Raw genomic sequence first — 14,839 nt, 5'->3', positions numbered from 1 at the left:
TTTCGATCACTTTCTTTCCAACAGAAACAGCCCAGATTTGACCTGAAGGCGTCCAACAACATGCTGCATATCCGGACGTGTAGTGACTCTCTGGCTGCCCTGATGGCCCTGCTGCAGTACTTAGCCGAGGATGGAGACCTCAGGGTGGAGGAGATGGAGTCTAGTGAGGAAATCAGAAGAAAGGTACACTTCTTTGTTTAATACTAGTAATAGATGGTTTTGTTCAGCACGTCAGCAGAACGTACTGCACATGGCAGTGCGAAAAAAAAAAAGATTTTGCATGGTTTTTGTTGGATGTTTGGTCAACGTTGCATCAGAAGACAATATTGTTCCCAACACAACATTAGAAAACTATAGATGGGATGTCATTTATAGATGCTCTGCCGAAGTGCAATGTACTTAACATTATGGATTTTGCACAGGAGCAGTACGTTCTGCCAATGTTCAAGGCTCGACGTGTTGGTCTGGTCGAATGTATTGGCCTTGTAATGTATGCCACTAGTTTTGTTGGGTGGGGTACATAATCATTCCATTTCATGTGCCTGGAGCAAAAACCAACTGGATGTGTCCAATAATATTGTTCTATAATTTTACATTTTGTAGTACATGATTGTGTATTAACAGCATTAACCTTCAACCTGCTAAGGTATAGCCATTTGGTTCTGGGGTTAGGCAACAGTGAGAAGGTTAAGTTCTAAACCATCTGCGTTTACATTATGTAATTATGAACCGTCACCTTGCCTGTCCCTGCAGAGACAGCCCTCCCAGCCCAGACCTCGCTCAGACAGTCCCATCCCCCAGGTGATGGACCATGTACAGGACCAGATGGCAGAGGCCATGATGGACGTGTGGGACGTCAATGGTGGTACGTTAGGCTAGAGTTTATTTTCTTAGAAGGAGAAATGGGAGAACTTCTCTTGTGTGTGCTTGAGCAATACGTCAGATTGATGATGATGATGATGGATGGATGGATTAATGAATGGAGTAATGAATGAACAAATGAGTAAATTGATGAATGAACCTTTCTAAACGTATCTTGCTAACAACATTTTTTCCAGGTAAGTGGTCTCTTTTTTTGATGATTTTCTGTCAAGGAGATCAACACTTTAACGCATTGCCAGGATGGGTATCTTCTGTTTATAGACATGCATCTTGCTTGATTCTGAGAATTGTCTGAGATATGTACAATGTAGTCTCCATCAGACTGACAACAGGGGTTCAAATACAGTTACTGTAAAATTTAGCCAAATTGGGAGAATAATTGGCCAGGGGAGTTTGGCCCTCGTAGGATTTGTCTCGCGATGTGGAAACCCTAACGGTGGACCCACCCCCCCAGCCAGTCAGACCCTATTTTTGCCAAATTCTACTCGGGATTCTCTTATGTAGGCCTGCTGGAGGCTATGATCATGAGATCTGTACTAGAATCATACCATATGATACCATACACATTTTCACTACAAAAGCTGGTCTGGACCCCAGCCTGCAGTCCAGTCCTCTGTCTGCACCACAGGACAGAACTCTTTCCTCCTCCCTCCATGCCTCTTCTGCCGCTGTGCCATATCAGACCACTCCGGGTGTGTACCTGCCAGTACACATGCATGTAGTGGTAGCTTGTCACGCATGGTCTCCTTGCATTCTTTCTTTCGATTGCATGACACTCTTTGATCCATATACTGTATATACATTAGAGACTACAACACTACATATAGACTGGGCCTAAGAAAAAATGTTGTGTTTCCTGTTTCCCGACCGACCCTAGAAAAAAATGACGACCCTAGCCTATTTTTGTGTGGACTCCTGCAGGGGACATAAATTTTTTGAGCTGATTGACCTTTTCTAGCTCCACGATCTGACACCTAGTTTTTTAAGGACTGAAATAGGAAACACAACAGTTACTGCAACATTTTTTTCCTAGGCCCTACATGTACAACACAGTGTACATGACCCTGACCCTGACCACGGGTTGGATCGCCCAAACAGCCAAAGAGAGGGCTGGGACTGAGGGCGATGCGGAGTACACTGTGTTGTATTTTATTTACATGTATGTCCTACCCACTCCAGAAAACACACATTTCAAATGCAGTATGTCCCAGAAGTTGAGAAAATTTGGTGTCCCAAAGAAAAATTGTAACGATTCCAGTGTCCAAATCCAGTGTTCCAATTTTTTTCGAAAGCAGCGCATGTGATGTAATACTATGTGAAATGTTAACGAATTTTTGGAAGCCTGTGTGATAACAGTTTAGAACATGATGGTACTACATGTGTCAACCCTTCTTGTGCCTGTTCATGTAATTTCTCAACTTTTCAAATAATCGACTTGCTTGACTAATAGTAAGAGGCAAGTCCAGACAGGTTGGTCCAGTCTATGGCAGTACGTGGGGTGACGTTATGCCTCTTGCTGTCTCCACCTAGCCCAGTCTACAGGTGCCGGCAGTGAGCCCTCTAGCCTGACCCAGTCCCCACCCTCCATCATGTTCTTGTTCCCAGATGAGAACGGCCAGACCTGCGCCCCCCTCCCCACCTCATCTGTGGCGGCCGAGGACGACTCTGGCAGTGCCGCTGACAGTGGGGATGACTGGAGCGATGACAGGGACGAGGATTTCTGTATCATCGACGACCCTGGACTTGGCATCATGGTGAGCACCTTGTACTGTAGTGCAGATCTTTTTATCATTGCTGAGAATATGCTGAATAGTACGGCGTACAAGATAATGGGCATAATGTGTGACTGTGGATCTTCTTCAAATTCTCAAACTTTTAAGGTCTTTATTTTCATAACGCCACTATTTTAACAGCTATTTTATGTATTTTGTTGTAATTTTGAAGAAGAAAGGAGTATTGTCTAGGTCAAAAAGTTCAAATAAACTAAAACAGTTGAGAAAGGTCATTTACTTTCAATTTGTAAATAATGACATGTAAACTATAATTGTTGCAGAATAATGTATGCTGCGCCCTTGTAAAACTCAATGTATTGTGCATAGCACTTTGGCAAAACATCCTGTCTATAGTTTTCCAATGTTGTGTCCGAAAAGAATGATATCATCTGCAAAATTCTAATTCAATGTTGACCAAACATTTAACGAAAACCATGAAAAAAGCTGTTTCTACGAAGAAAGCAGGTACTAGAAGTATAACTGTCAACTGTAACTTGTTACTTTGTGTCAGTCTGTTTCTAATGGCCTAACGTCATCTACTACAATGTTGTCCCCCCTCTAGCCGAGACACGGTGAGCCTGAGGTCCGTGTGCTGACAGAAGACCCCGTCAGGGTGGAGGAGAACCACTTCAGCCAGCCCCTGGGCAAGTCTGACCTGCTGAAGGCCCCCGAACACTTCCCCCCCGCCGTGCTGAGGTACACCCTCAGGGAGATGTCTGTAGTCTGGCACATGTACGGGGGATCTGACTTTGGCAAGACACAGGAGAGAATGGCTGCTAAAGGTATACAAATGTTCATTTTATCATAAATTCATCTGTGTTGGTAGTAAAGGTGTAAAATGGGTACCTGACTTTGGTTACCTGACTTTGGTTGGGGAGGTAGAAGGAGAGGGATGGGCTCCACCTTCCAATACTGTGCCCTAGACACAGTGGATCATCAACCCACTGCCCCCATATACTGTACATGTATAATGGTCTAAAAAGAATTTTTTATTAGAGTTACCAAAAAGTTTAAGTAAAAAGTCTAATTGTAAGAATGTGAGTAATTTTCATGTGTTTATGGTTTCTCCTTCCTTTCCCAAAGGGAGTCGCTCCAGCAGTGCCAACCCCAGCCCAACACATGGCATCATGCAGTACGTATTATCTCCCTTTATTTTTTGTCTTCACAACCTTGTATGGGCATATCGGCAGAACGTACTTTGGCTGTGCAAAACCACATTTTCTATTGGATGTTTGCAAAAGAAGTCTGTCCTTTGCACATCATGCTATGGATGGCATGGCATCCTTGAATAAGCAAAGACGACTTTGAACGAAAGGTCCCTTAGAAGTTCTGTGCACATTATGTTCTGGATTTGTATACAATTTTGCTGTATTTAATTTAAGTTTTTCGTTAATTCCTTTTCAATTGTCATTATGATATCAATTTTATGATCATCATCAAGTAAGTTAGGAAGAAGGAGGGTCCCGTAGGCTTCCTACCTCCTCCTGTACATTATTCTTTTACATAATTTTGTACTTATTTTGTATATAGTTTATTGTTCAAATAAATAAATAATATTCTGCCAGCAGTCTCCTTGCAGCCATAATGTACCTGCTTGTCATTTCTTATCTCAAGTGTGAAAGCCATTACTGAGAAGAGAATGACCACTGCTACCATTGCTGTGTGTTTAGGTATGTGCGGAGTCCTCAGCACTCTCCGGCCAAGGCAGGTTCCCAGAGAGACACCAGCTACAGCAGACATGGGCGGCTGGGCTGGCAGGCCAGGGGGGGACCAGGCAGGGACACAGACGTACATGTGGAGCTGCAGATGAACAAGGTGACCGTCATAATCTGCAAAACTTCATGTTGTCATAACTTTGAAAACAAGACATCAAAGATCTAAAATTTAAGCTTTGTTCCAACACAACAACGGAAACACCCACTGCTTGGTGCTGAATGACTCTCCACATGTATCTGTCCATGGTGCTGAATGACTCTCCACATGTATCTGTCCATGGTGCTGAATGACTCTCCACATGTATCTGTCCATGGTGCTGAATGACTCTCCACATGTATCTGTCCATGGTGCTGAATGACTCTCCACATGTATCTGTCCATGGTGCTGAATGACTCTCCACATGTAGCTGTCCATGGTGCTGAATTGCCCTCACCCATAACTGTTCTCGGTGCTGATTGACCCTCACACACAGCTGTCCGTGGTGCTGAATGACCCTCACACATAGCTGTCCATGGTGCTGAATTGCCCTCACACATAGCTGTCCATGGTGCTGAATTGCCCTCACACATAGCTGTCCATGGTGCTAAATGACCCTCACACATAGCTGTCCTGGGTGCTGAATGACCCTCACACACAGCTGTCCATGGTGCTGAATTGCCCTCACCCATAACTGTTCTCGGTGCTGATTGACCCTCACACATAGCTGTCCATGGTGCTGAATGACCCTCACACATAGCTGTCCATGGTGCTGAATTGCCCTCACACATAGCAGTCCATGGTGCTGAATTGCCCTCACACATAGCTGTCCATGGTGCTGAATGACCCTCACACATAGCTGTCCTGGGTGCTGAATGACCCTCACACACAGCTGTCCATGGTGCTGAATGACTCCCCACATGTATCTGTCCATGGTGCTGAATTGCCCTCACACATAGCTGTCCATGGTGCTGAATGACCCTCACACACAGCTGTCCATGGTGCTGAATGACCCTCACACATAGCTGTCCTGGGTGCTGAATGATCCTCACACACAGCTGTCCATGGTGCTGAATTGCCCTCACACATAGCTGTCCATGGTGCTGAATGACCCTCACACATAGCTGTCCATGGTTGCCTTCCCAAGAAACCAAGAAAATGCACATTTCAATGCGAAATGTGCCAGAAGTTGAGGAAACTTGGTGTCCCTAGACAAAAAATTGTACAGTAACTTTGAAACTTTGAACTTTGAAACTTTATTAGAATAACCATTAGCGGTGGACCCTAGGGTAACAATGTCAAATCCTTCGTTCCAATCCTGAAACCCATTTGAATCTTTCTATGGAACTTTTGGAAACCTATGTGATAACTGTTAAAAGCCCGTATCGAAAGTTTTCACAGCCCAGGTATGTGATAATATCACTAACTGTCCAGTGGTGCATGTTCCAGGTGCGGTTACAACACGAGGTGTTCCCGGAGGACACGGAGCAGGCGTCTAGACAGGTGCTGATCATCACGGAGCTGGAGATCCGAGACAGGCTGGCCTCCTCACAGATCAACAAGTTCCTGTATCAGTACACGTCCGAGGCACGGCCGAAACAGGCTCACGCCAACATGGTCAGTCATGATGTCAGGTTTATCAATGTACCTTTTGGTCATTAGTATCTCCTTTTAATGCATATCACGGAATTTCTTTGAGGGGCAGGTGGTCATGTGTATTGGGCTTTTATGTATCAAAGTGGTACTTGAGAAATGCAATTATGGAAAGATTATGTTAACCCTTGCAGATGGAAAACATTATTGTTTTGTTGTTACAAGAGAACTCCAAGTCTAGATCTTTACTGGATTGAAGAAGAGGCAGATTGTATCTCCAAAACTCACCAAAGTACATGTAGCTAACTTTTTGTTGTGTGTTTGGTTATAAACATTCTTGGTTATAAATATTCGTCAAATATTTGTTTTTGCTCGGTTTCTTCCTCTTTTTCTTCATTCCAAAGAAATCACCAGACAGCTGTCATCATACTAACTGATGTTGTAGGAAACACCCTGTGGTGTTGGATTACATGTACATTATGTAGCAAGTGCAGGACAGAGTTTGAGGGGCTGGTCACCATATACATGAATGTGTTTAAGTAAGAATAAACAGAGCAGTACTGTAGTTTGTTGGGCTTGACCATGTGAAGGTAGTTATGCATTTGCTTTGCAGATGTCATCTTCCTAGTACTTTATTATCAGTTTCAGTATCATCAATAAAATGAAACTAGAAGTTGCATGTCTGAAATGTTGTGATGTATTTTTCTGTTTGACTTGTGCAGGTGATGATCAAGGCCCTACACATCCGCCCTGACCCCCAACTAAAGGCCCAGGAGTGCTGCCTCAGGGTGTCACTACTGCCGCTCAGACTCAACATAGATCAGGTACTACATGCTTTTTGGCGACACCTGAGTAGCAAGCCTAATACTAATAGTGTAATATGTGGTGTCTGTGTGGCATAGTTGATTGCACACTCGCCACTTCTGGTGCAAATCACAATTATACCAGCTTTATATTCCTGTGGTTTAGCATTTTTGGCTGGATTTGTTTTTTATTCACCTGCACGCTCTAGTTTGGGGGCCTTCAGTGGATATCATGGATAAAATTAAGTCAGTGTGGCCTAATGTGAAAGAACAAAACTGACACAGAGGAAGTTGCCTCCTACTGACTGATGCTTCAACATAGTGACTAGAAAAGGTTAAGCATGTTTTTCTTGCTATCTTCTACAGGATGCCATCAACTTCCTGAGAGACTTCTTCTCAGAGCTTGCTGATGAAACCAGTACCTGCCCTGGTATGTACCCGTGTAGTGTAACATGATGATTTGTTTTGACACATAACTTTGTTTGTTTGATGATTTACTGGTAGTGTCATGACGTTGTGTTCGACTTGCTATTGAGGGTAAAAAAAACTTTTCTGCTGTTTTGTTCCTTCTTAACTTGACTGCAATTTAAATCACACAGTATAGATTGAAGGAAAAGTTTTGTTCTATGGAATACATATACTTACTTTCCTGCATTTAAGTTGTTTTGATGTTTTAAGTTTCACATCTATTGCCAAAATCTGTATTTTATAATTGTCTTTCATGGGAGACAACTTGGAAGATGATCTTTATTACCTGTTTTGTCCCCCTCCATTGTAACGTATGGAAAATGCAAATAAACAAATTAACAAGTACCCTTTGTTTTTCCCAGATGCAGTAGACAGCAGTGTGAGTCCCCTGCAGACCTCCCCTCCCAGTCCTGTGATGTTGGTAGGGTCCCCCCCGCTGGGTGACATGTCAGGGGAGGAGCCTGTCATCAGGGGAGCAGAGGGTACAGACTCCAGCATGAGCTCATCCAGGGGCAGTGGGCTGTCAGAATCCAGTCCTGCTGGTCCTATCTTCTTCAGGTTAGGGTTTATAATGTTTTAACCTTTGAAGTAGAAATTATAGGCAGCAGGGAGAAGGTTAAGTTTGAGTTCATGTAGTTTAGTGGGCAGTCAGAATCCAGTCCTACTGGTCCTATCTTCTTAAGGTTAGGGTTTAACCTTTCATACACTGAAGTATATATTCAACTACAAGTTTTCTATTGGTTACAAGGTTAGGCAGCAGGGAGAAGGTTAAGTTTGATTTCATCTAGTTTAGTGGGCTGTCAGAATCCAGTCCTGCTGGTCCTATCTTCTTCAGGTTAGGGTTTAGGAATGCCTTCCAGTTTTACCGGGGTAACCTCTGTAGGTTTAAACAATACTTACAGTTAGATCAGAATATTCATTAGAAGATGTGCAAAGCATGTAACAGGTTGTTCATGTGCCTGTGAAGCTGGAGTGTTACCCCAAAAGGCGTTATACCAGCTACATAGTTTACCTATTAACCTTTTAGTTTAGCACATACACTGAAGGAGCTGTTTGGCTACCAATTTTCTCGTGCATGGCACATGTGTTTGAATTGTTGTATAGAGCTGTATGATAACGGTCAAAAGCCTGAGTGTGTGATAATCCAAGTTCTCACATGGGCTGGAACACCTGTAACTAATAATATCATGTCCCATGTGTGACGTAAGTTACTTACATTTTGTGTGGCATGTCTCCATTCCATATCTACAACATTGACCAGTCTTTCCCATGATTGTTTTTCCCACTGGCAATTTGTTAGTTTCCAAATTCTGCTCTATGAAGTACTGTTACAGTATAAGAATGGAACTATGCTTCAAATGTTTATATCTGTTTCCAGGGAGTTCACCTTCTCTCCTGAGGTGCCCATCAGACTAGACTACCACGGGAAGAGGGTGGACATGGAACAGGTCTGTCTTCTTCTTACTCATTCACATCAAACCAGGTGTCATGATCATTGAGTGGCATTTCTCTTCAGCAAACACCGTAGTGTACTAAGTCTAGTCTTTCTTCTTCCAAGGAGGTACGTTTCCAGGTTTAAATCAAGTCAAGATTCATTACTTGAAAGTCAGATTTTGTTTCCATTGCAGATGTAGATTGATGTAGAATGTAAATGCTGAAAATGATAGAAACTGTTAGTTAATATGCTATATGTCCTCTCCTGTAGGGTGCATTTGCAGGTTTGCTGCTAGGACTCAGTCAACTCAACAACTCTGAGTTGAAGCTGAGAAGACTCAACTACAGACACGGGTAAGTTGATTTTGAAATTACAAACAGCCGTACAATCATATTCAGAATCCTTAGATATGGCCATTGGCAAGCAAGTTTCAGTAGCCCATATACTAGTACAATGTACCTAAAACATGTGCCAGGTGCCTTGAACTTGGGTTTGTAACTGTGCTCAGAGTTGGGAATTTACAAATGTATTAAATTGGCATTATAGTTTATAAGTAATTTACTGATGATGCAAACTTAGAGAAATTCTCCATTACTGTTGATTGTTTGCATGGAAGCATAATATTATTTATACACAGTAATTTTGTGAACCAGACTAAGGGAATTGTTCTCCAGATCCTATTTCACTCAATGCCAAAATGAACTGTACAGGTGTAGTACATACATTGTACATGTAGAACAGTGCTTTCATGCATTGAATGTAACACAATCATCATTGCAACTTAAGCTTTTAAATCATGTACTGCGTGTGTACAGGCTACTGGGGTATGACAAGATGGTGGCCTACGCCGTGACAGAGTGGGGGGAGGACATCAGGAAAAACCAACTGCCTGGGATCCTGGGGGGAGTAGGGCCGATGCATTCTCTTGTACAAATTGGTAAGTAAAAGACACGGGCATTTTCTAAATTTTCACGTTTTTGTATCATCATGTTTACCTTATTTGAAGGAGAATAGATATTTTGCTCTGTTTTGTCTTCTTCCTTTTCTTCCATTCCAAACAAATAAGGTCGATGATCTGGACAGATGTCTGTCAGCATGGTAACTGGTGCTGTAGCAGACACTGTGGTGATGGGTTACATTATGTAGCAAGTAGACAGACAGAGGTAGAGGTGCTGGTCACAATGATACATTATACATAATATTATTAACGTCTTGGGGTAAGCATAAACAGAGCTGCAATAGTTTAAGGCTAGACCATGCGAAGGTAAACATTATGCATTGTGCAAGTCAGTTGTTGATCTTTTTAGTACATTGTATCATTTTTTGCTTCTTTCAAAATTTCTGTGCACTTGAGAGATGAGAAGTACGATGTATGAAGTTCCCTCTTGTAAAAAAAAATTGTTTTATTCTTTCATCCAGTCCAAGGTATAGTGGACCTGGTGTGGCTGCCTATTGAACAGTACCGTAAAGATGGTCGCATCGTCCGCGGTCTGCAGAGAGGGGCGAGCTCATTCGCCACGTCCACGGCCATGGCGACGCTGGAGCTGACCAATCGGGTGGTCCAGTCCATCCAGACGGCTGCGGAGTTCACGTACGACATGCTGTCGTCCGGGCCCAGCGTGAGGAAGCTGGGACAGGGAACGTTCATCCAGCACCGCATGGCGCAACAGCCGGCAGACGTACGGGAGGGTGTCACTAAGGCTTACAATGTCGTCAGGGAGGTAAGGCAACAGTCTCCATGTGTGTATTGTAAGCACGATGACAGAACGTACTTCAGCTATGAAAAATCACGGTTTCTGTTGGATGTTAGGTGAAAGATGCATTCAGGATTTTTTCAAGATATCTTTTCTGACACAACATTCGGAAACTACAGATAGAATATCATCCTTAAATACCTGAACAGGACCTGAAACGACACTTTCTGCAGAAGTGCCATGTGGATTTTGCACTGGCGTAGTACATGATTGTATTGTGTAGTCAAGTATCACAATTCAAATATTCACCAAGAGGATAAGGAAATCATGTATATTACTGGTCAGTAGAGCAATCAAATGTGCTAAGGCCTTGCCAATCTAATTGGTTCTCGGATTCACCCGCTTCATTTTCTTGACTTCCAAAAAAGTATTTAGATTCATGGGACTTATAGGATGCCTAGACATGTTTTTTTTTGCCCTTTTGGGACCTACAAATCAAATTGGTGGCTTTTAAGAATGATAATTAGGTGAGCTTAGCTGAAGACAACTTGTTTTTTCCCTCCCAGGGTGTTACAGACACAGCCCACACCATCTACCGTGTGGCAGCGGAGCAGCATGAACAGAAGGGGGTGACGGGAGCGGTGGGAGGGGTGCTGCGACAGATCCCCCCCACCATGGTCAAACCGGTCATCCTGGCCACCGAGGCCACCTCCAATGTCATCGGCGGCGTCCGCAACCAGTTCCTGCCGGACGCCAGACGCGAGGCGTCGGAAAAGTGGCGGTCGGAGGAGCAGAAATAGCTTTTTGTTGTTCAAATGTCGCTGATGATGTCAATGAACCATTGTACTGCTTTAGGTCAAGGGACTATTAACGCTAAACAAAAAAAAACTGGATTTAACACACCAAACTGGTGTAGTTGTCAGCTGCTGTATGCTATCTTCATAATTTACCTTTCATTGTATAGTTTTTATCTGTGTCTAACATGCGAGTTAAACTGATATTGGAAATGTCTCCATGCAGATGTGAAAGTTAGTCTCCAAGCAGAATTGTCAGGGGGAAGACACTATGAATCCAGCCAGTTAGGCAAGTTGGTTGGATAGTGTCTTGCCCCCCAAGAAGTCTGCTTTGAGGCTATGTCAAACTAAGGATGGTAGTTTAGGGGAGTAATGTGGCATGTACATGTATATCTTATATGATCTTAATATTATACCTTTAAAATTTGATTGTGACCTTCATTGTACAGTATCTTGAAGGGCTTTTAGGCAATGCAAATGCTCATTGTTACAATCATCCAGTCTGTCTTCACAGTAATTAGGCAAAATTTCTGAGTCTGCTTTCTTGACACTGGTACATTGTATCTTGATTTGCCTTGTTGGGAACATGACGTAGGTTTTCATGTGTTGACAAGTGCACCTAAGAGAATATTATCATGGCAAAAACAGCCCACAGTATGTCATTTGCGAAGTATATATTAGCATTGGTTACTTCTCTTCATGTTTTTTTTTTACTAAAGGTGAAACAAAGATAAAAGGCTGCGTCAAACACTGTTGAGGTACTGAGTTTTCAGTCAGAGCTGTGTCAGATATTGTGCAATTGGTTAGCTTCTAGTTTGCTGCAGCCCCGTTACAGGCCCTATGATTGGGCTTTTTGTACTGTGGAACATGTACAAATGTATAATGTGCTCTTTTCTTTGTAGCATATCAACGTTAAGGATCTTTTACAGGGCCGGCAAAAGAACCCCCGGTACAAATAGAAGTGATGTGGCAGAAATAAGGGGGAAAGGGCGCATTATAATAAAAATGCTCCCAAAAAGCCCAGTCGTAGAGCCCGTGAAGGGGGCTAGCTTTGTTGCATGCTCCTCTTGTAACGGGATGTGTTGAATACACTCACGCTTGTTGGAAATCTGTGTTCTATATGATCTATTCTGTATTGTATACTCTAGATGATACAGTGCATTTCTTAAATCCGTTTTTGTCGAACTAGTAAACTGATTGAATGTTGGGAACTGAGGCCATGTTGATTTGATGACATCCGCGAGCATGAATTTTCGGCCGTTTCAAAAAAGAAAGTTTTCATCCATACTGTAAATCATACAAAACAGTTGCAAAATGAGCAAAGAGTAAGTTGAAAAAAAAAACATTGGAAAACGATACTGAATGCCAAAACCAAACAAAAGGACAAAAATGTAAAGACATGAATTTGAAGAGTAGATTATTCGCCAAACCATACTCTATGTCATTTGTTCAACCTTCAAAACCACGTAGATTTCATAATGAAAGCAACTTTTTTTTTGCCAAACTTTTTTTATTCGCACGCTCGCATCAGTTTTGGAGTTCCTAGAGGATGTCATCCATATAATCAAATCAACATTGCCTGATAATGGGAAAAAGTTGCAATAGCCTCCTGTGTGTGAGGGAGATGCAAATTGTGCTGTGGTTCCAATGTATCATAAATCATGTTTTATTATTAATATACAATGCACAGTGTAATGAGCAAGCTACTTTTCCATTATTATCATGTACATGTATATATACCTAATGTTGCTACTATAAAGCTTTCATTGTGAAAGTACTTGTCATATGCAAACTGTTATATCCAAAATGCCATGTCCAGCTAACATGGCCATATGTACATGATATTAGTGATCACTTGTTTAAATATTGTGGGATAGGTTGGGTAGGATCACCCTGCCTTGGAAGTAAAAAGAAAACAATTATAACACACTTGCTTGTTTGGTAGATGTCATTGCAAACCAATAGGTGTACATATATGTAAGTCACTTGTAATAAATAAGAAGCTTCGCTGAACAGAAACAAGAGTTCCACAATTTCATACCTTCACCAAGTATTAAACGTTCCAAATGATGAAATTATACGTTTTTCTCATTATGAAAAGAATTGATATCAGTTGATCACATGCTCCACCCAATGACAGTCATATCTTAACAAAGAAAGATATTCTAACACTTCATCATAAATTATGCAAATGAATGTTGGTAAATGGTTTTAATAAATTATGTTTATTGATGTTCGCCTTCGCTTAACTTTGAAATGCAGCAAGTATGAAATTCCCTGCAGTCACCACTATGAAGTTATGGCAAATTATGCAAATTAGGTTGTCATTTACATAATCTACATCTGCCAATGTTTCGTTCTCAATCACACATACCATATGTTCCATAGTCTTATTGTGGAACACAGCAGGTTTATAGAATGTCCTTACTAACTATGCTATTTATCCCATGATTTGCCTAATTGGCATTTAATTATGTCAAGCATCTCTTGAGCCACGTACATACTAAAAATCATGACAATCCGTCAACCGGTAGAACATCTGACATTGGTGTTGAAATCGCCATGGATCAAAAACGCCCCATAGCGGCGAAAAAATCACTGCAGTACAGAAAGTAGCTGTATTGCACCGGGAAATGGACAAGCCCTAGTGGTCCAGACAGGTAGTCAAGGACGGTATTCACCTTTCAATTTTTCTTCAGAAACTATGCTGGTAAGATATATGCCGGTCCGCCTCCTTTGCAGCTTGAATCACCTGATGTTGAGGTTGCCATGGATCAAAAGCGCCCCTAGGCGGCCATAAACAATTACTGCAGTAATATGACCGGCTGACAACATTATGGTGCAGTACTGCAATGAACAGCTAGAGGCCGCTTTTGATCCATGCACTGCGACTCCTTGATTGTATTTCAAATTCAATTGTTTTCCTGTTCAGTACCAAGGACAGATATGTTTGTCTGAGTGTGTGCGTTAACTTTTCGCATAAACGTTATTCGTGAAAGCGTTTTTTTTTTCAATGATAAGAATACTAAAGCCACCCTGCAGCTGCATTTTCATTCATTCGTAATTAGATTATCGGTTTCACATTAATTAGACACAGCTGTTTTCCACACCTGTGTAAAAATCACGCTTCCGTTCAAAATGGCGCTCTCGCACGACAGGGATATTCTAGGCTGCAATTCATGTCAACTTTTCTGGTACTTTCTCGAGTTTTTGCCAATGGAATGTTTTCTTAAGTGTGCAGCAGAGCGTTGGGGAAGTTTTCGCTGTGGATTTGTGCCGTTCTGGTGATGTTTTGAAGAGAAAGTGCGGATTTCCTGACCTGGTGAATTTTGGACAAGACAACAAAATGGCGGGACAGTTGGAGTGGCGTGGTGTGGAGACGACTTCACTTATTTTTCCAGGTAAACCAACAAACTTGTTGGCTGACAATTTGATATTATTCCCTTGCAACTAGTAACAAAATGTCAAGTTATATTTCGAATGAAAACACGTGGTTTTATAAGTTCCAAGCGACCGTTCCTAACGTAAAACAGGCTTTGAAAAAGTCACAATATTTTACCACATTTTCTTCAGCATTAACCATGTGCGGCGTTCCTGTAGAGTATTGAATGCATGTGTATGTCTTTTTGTCAAATGTTCAACGTTTTGAGGCTATACTAATGTAGAAAAACTGGCTTTCAAGTTTTCCTTATCTACACGTGTAGAT

The 14,839-nt window shown here is 42.0% G+C and overlaps 1 protein-coding gene across 1 annotated transcript in view; it reads left to right on the top strand.

Moving 5' to 3' along the window:
• LOC109469951 (autophagy-related protein 2 homolog B-like) overlaps nt 1-12,323 on the top strand; it is a 31,392-nt gene extending 19,069 nt beyond the window's left edge. The window contains exons 28-43 of the mRNA XM_019768717.1: nt 25-183; nt 754-865; nt 1,461-1,574; nt 2,413-2,636; nt 3,217-3,436; nt 3,738-3,786; nt 4,325-4,469; nt 5,796-5,963; nt 6,662-6,763; nt 7,109-7,172; nt 7,573-7,768; nt 8,589-8,658; nt 8,916-8,998; nt 9,461-9,582; nt 10,065-10,366; nt 10,906-12,323. Coding sequence (XP_019624276.1) covers nt 25-183; nt 754-865; nt 1,461-1,574; nt 2,413-2,636; nt 3,217-3,436; nt 3,738-3,786; nt 4,325-4,469; nt 5,796-5,963; nt 6,662-6,763; nt 7,109-7,172; nt 7,573-7,768; nt 8,589-8,658; nt 8,916-8,998; nt 9,461-9,582; nt 10,065-10,366; nt 10,906-11,139 — 2,364 coding nt within the window. The 3' untranslated portion in view covers nt 11,140-12,323. The remainder of the gene's footprint in view (nt 1-24; nt 184-753; nt 866-1,460; nt 1,575-2,412; nt 2,637-3,216; nt 3,437-3,737; nt 3,787-4,324; nt 4,470-5,795; nt 5,964-6,661; nt 6,764-7,108; nt 7,173-7,572; nt 7,769-8,588; nt 8,659-8,915; nt 8,999-9,460; nt 9,583-10,064; nt 10,367-10,905) is intronic.
• The last annotated feature ends 2,516 nt before the right edge of the window (nt 12,324-14,839 follow it).

The sequence above is a fragment of the Branchiostoma belcheri genome, unplaced genomic scaffold, assembly GCF_001625305.1.
Source record: "Branchiostoma belcheri isolate BF01 breed outbred unplaced genomic scaffold, Haploidv18h27 scaffold212, whole genome shotgun sequence".
Classification (NCBI taxonomy): Eukaryota; Metazoa; Chordata; class Leptocardii; order Amphioxiformes; family Branchiostomatidae; genus Branchiostoma; species Branchiostoma belcheri.
Note: the sequence above shows the minus strand (reverse complement) of the source record. Positions and strands in the feature narration are given on the sequence as shown.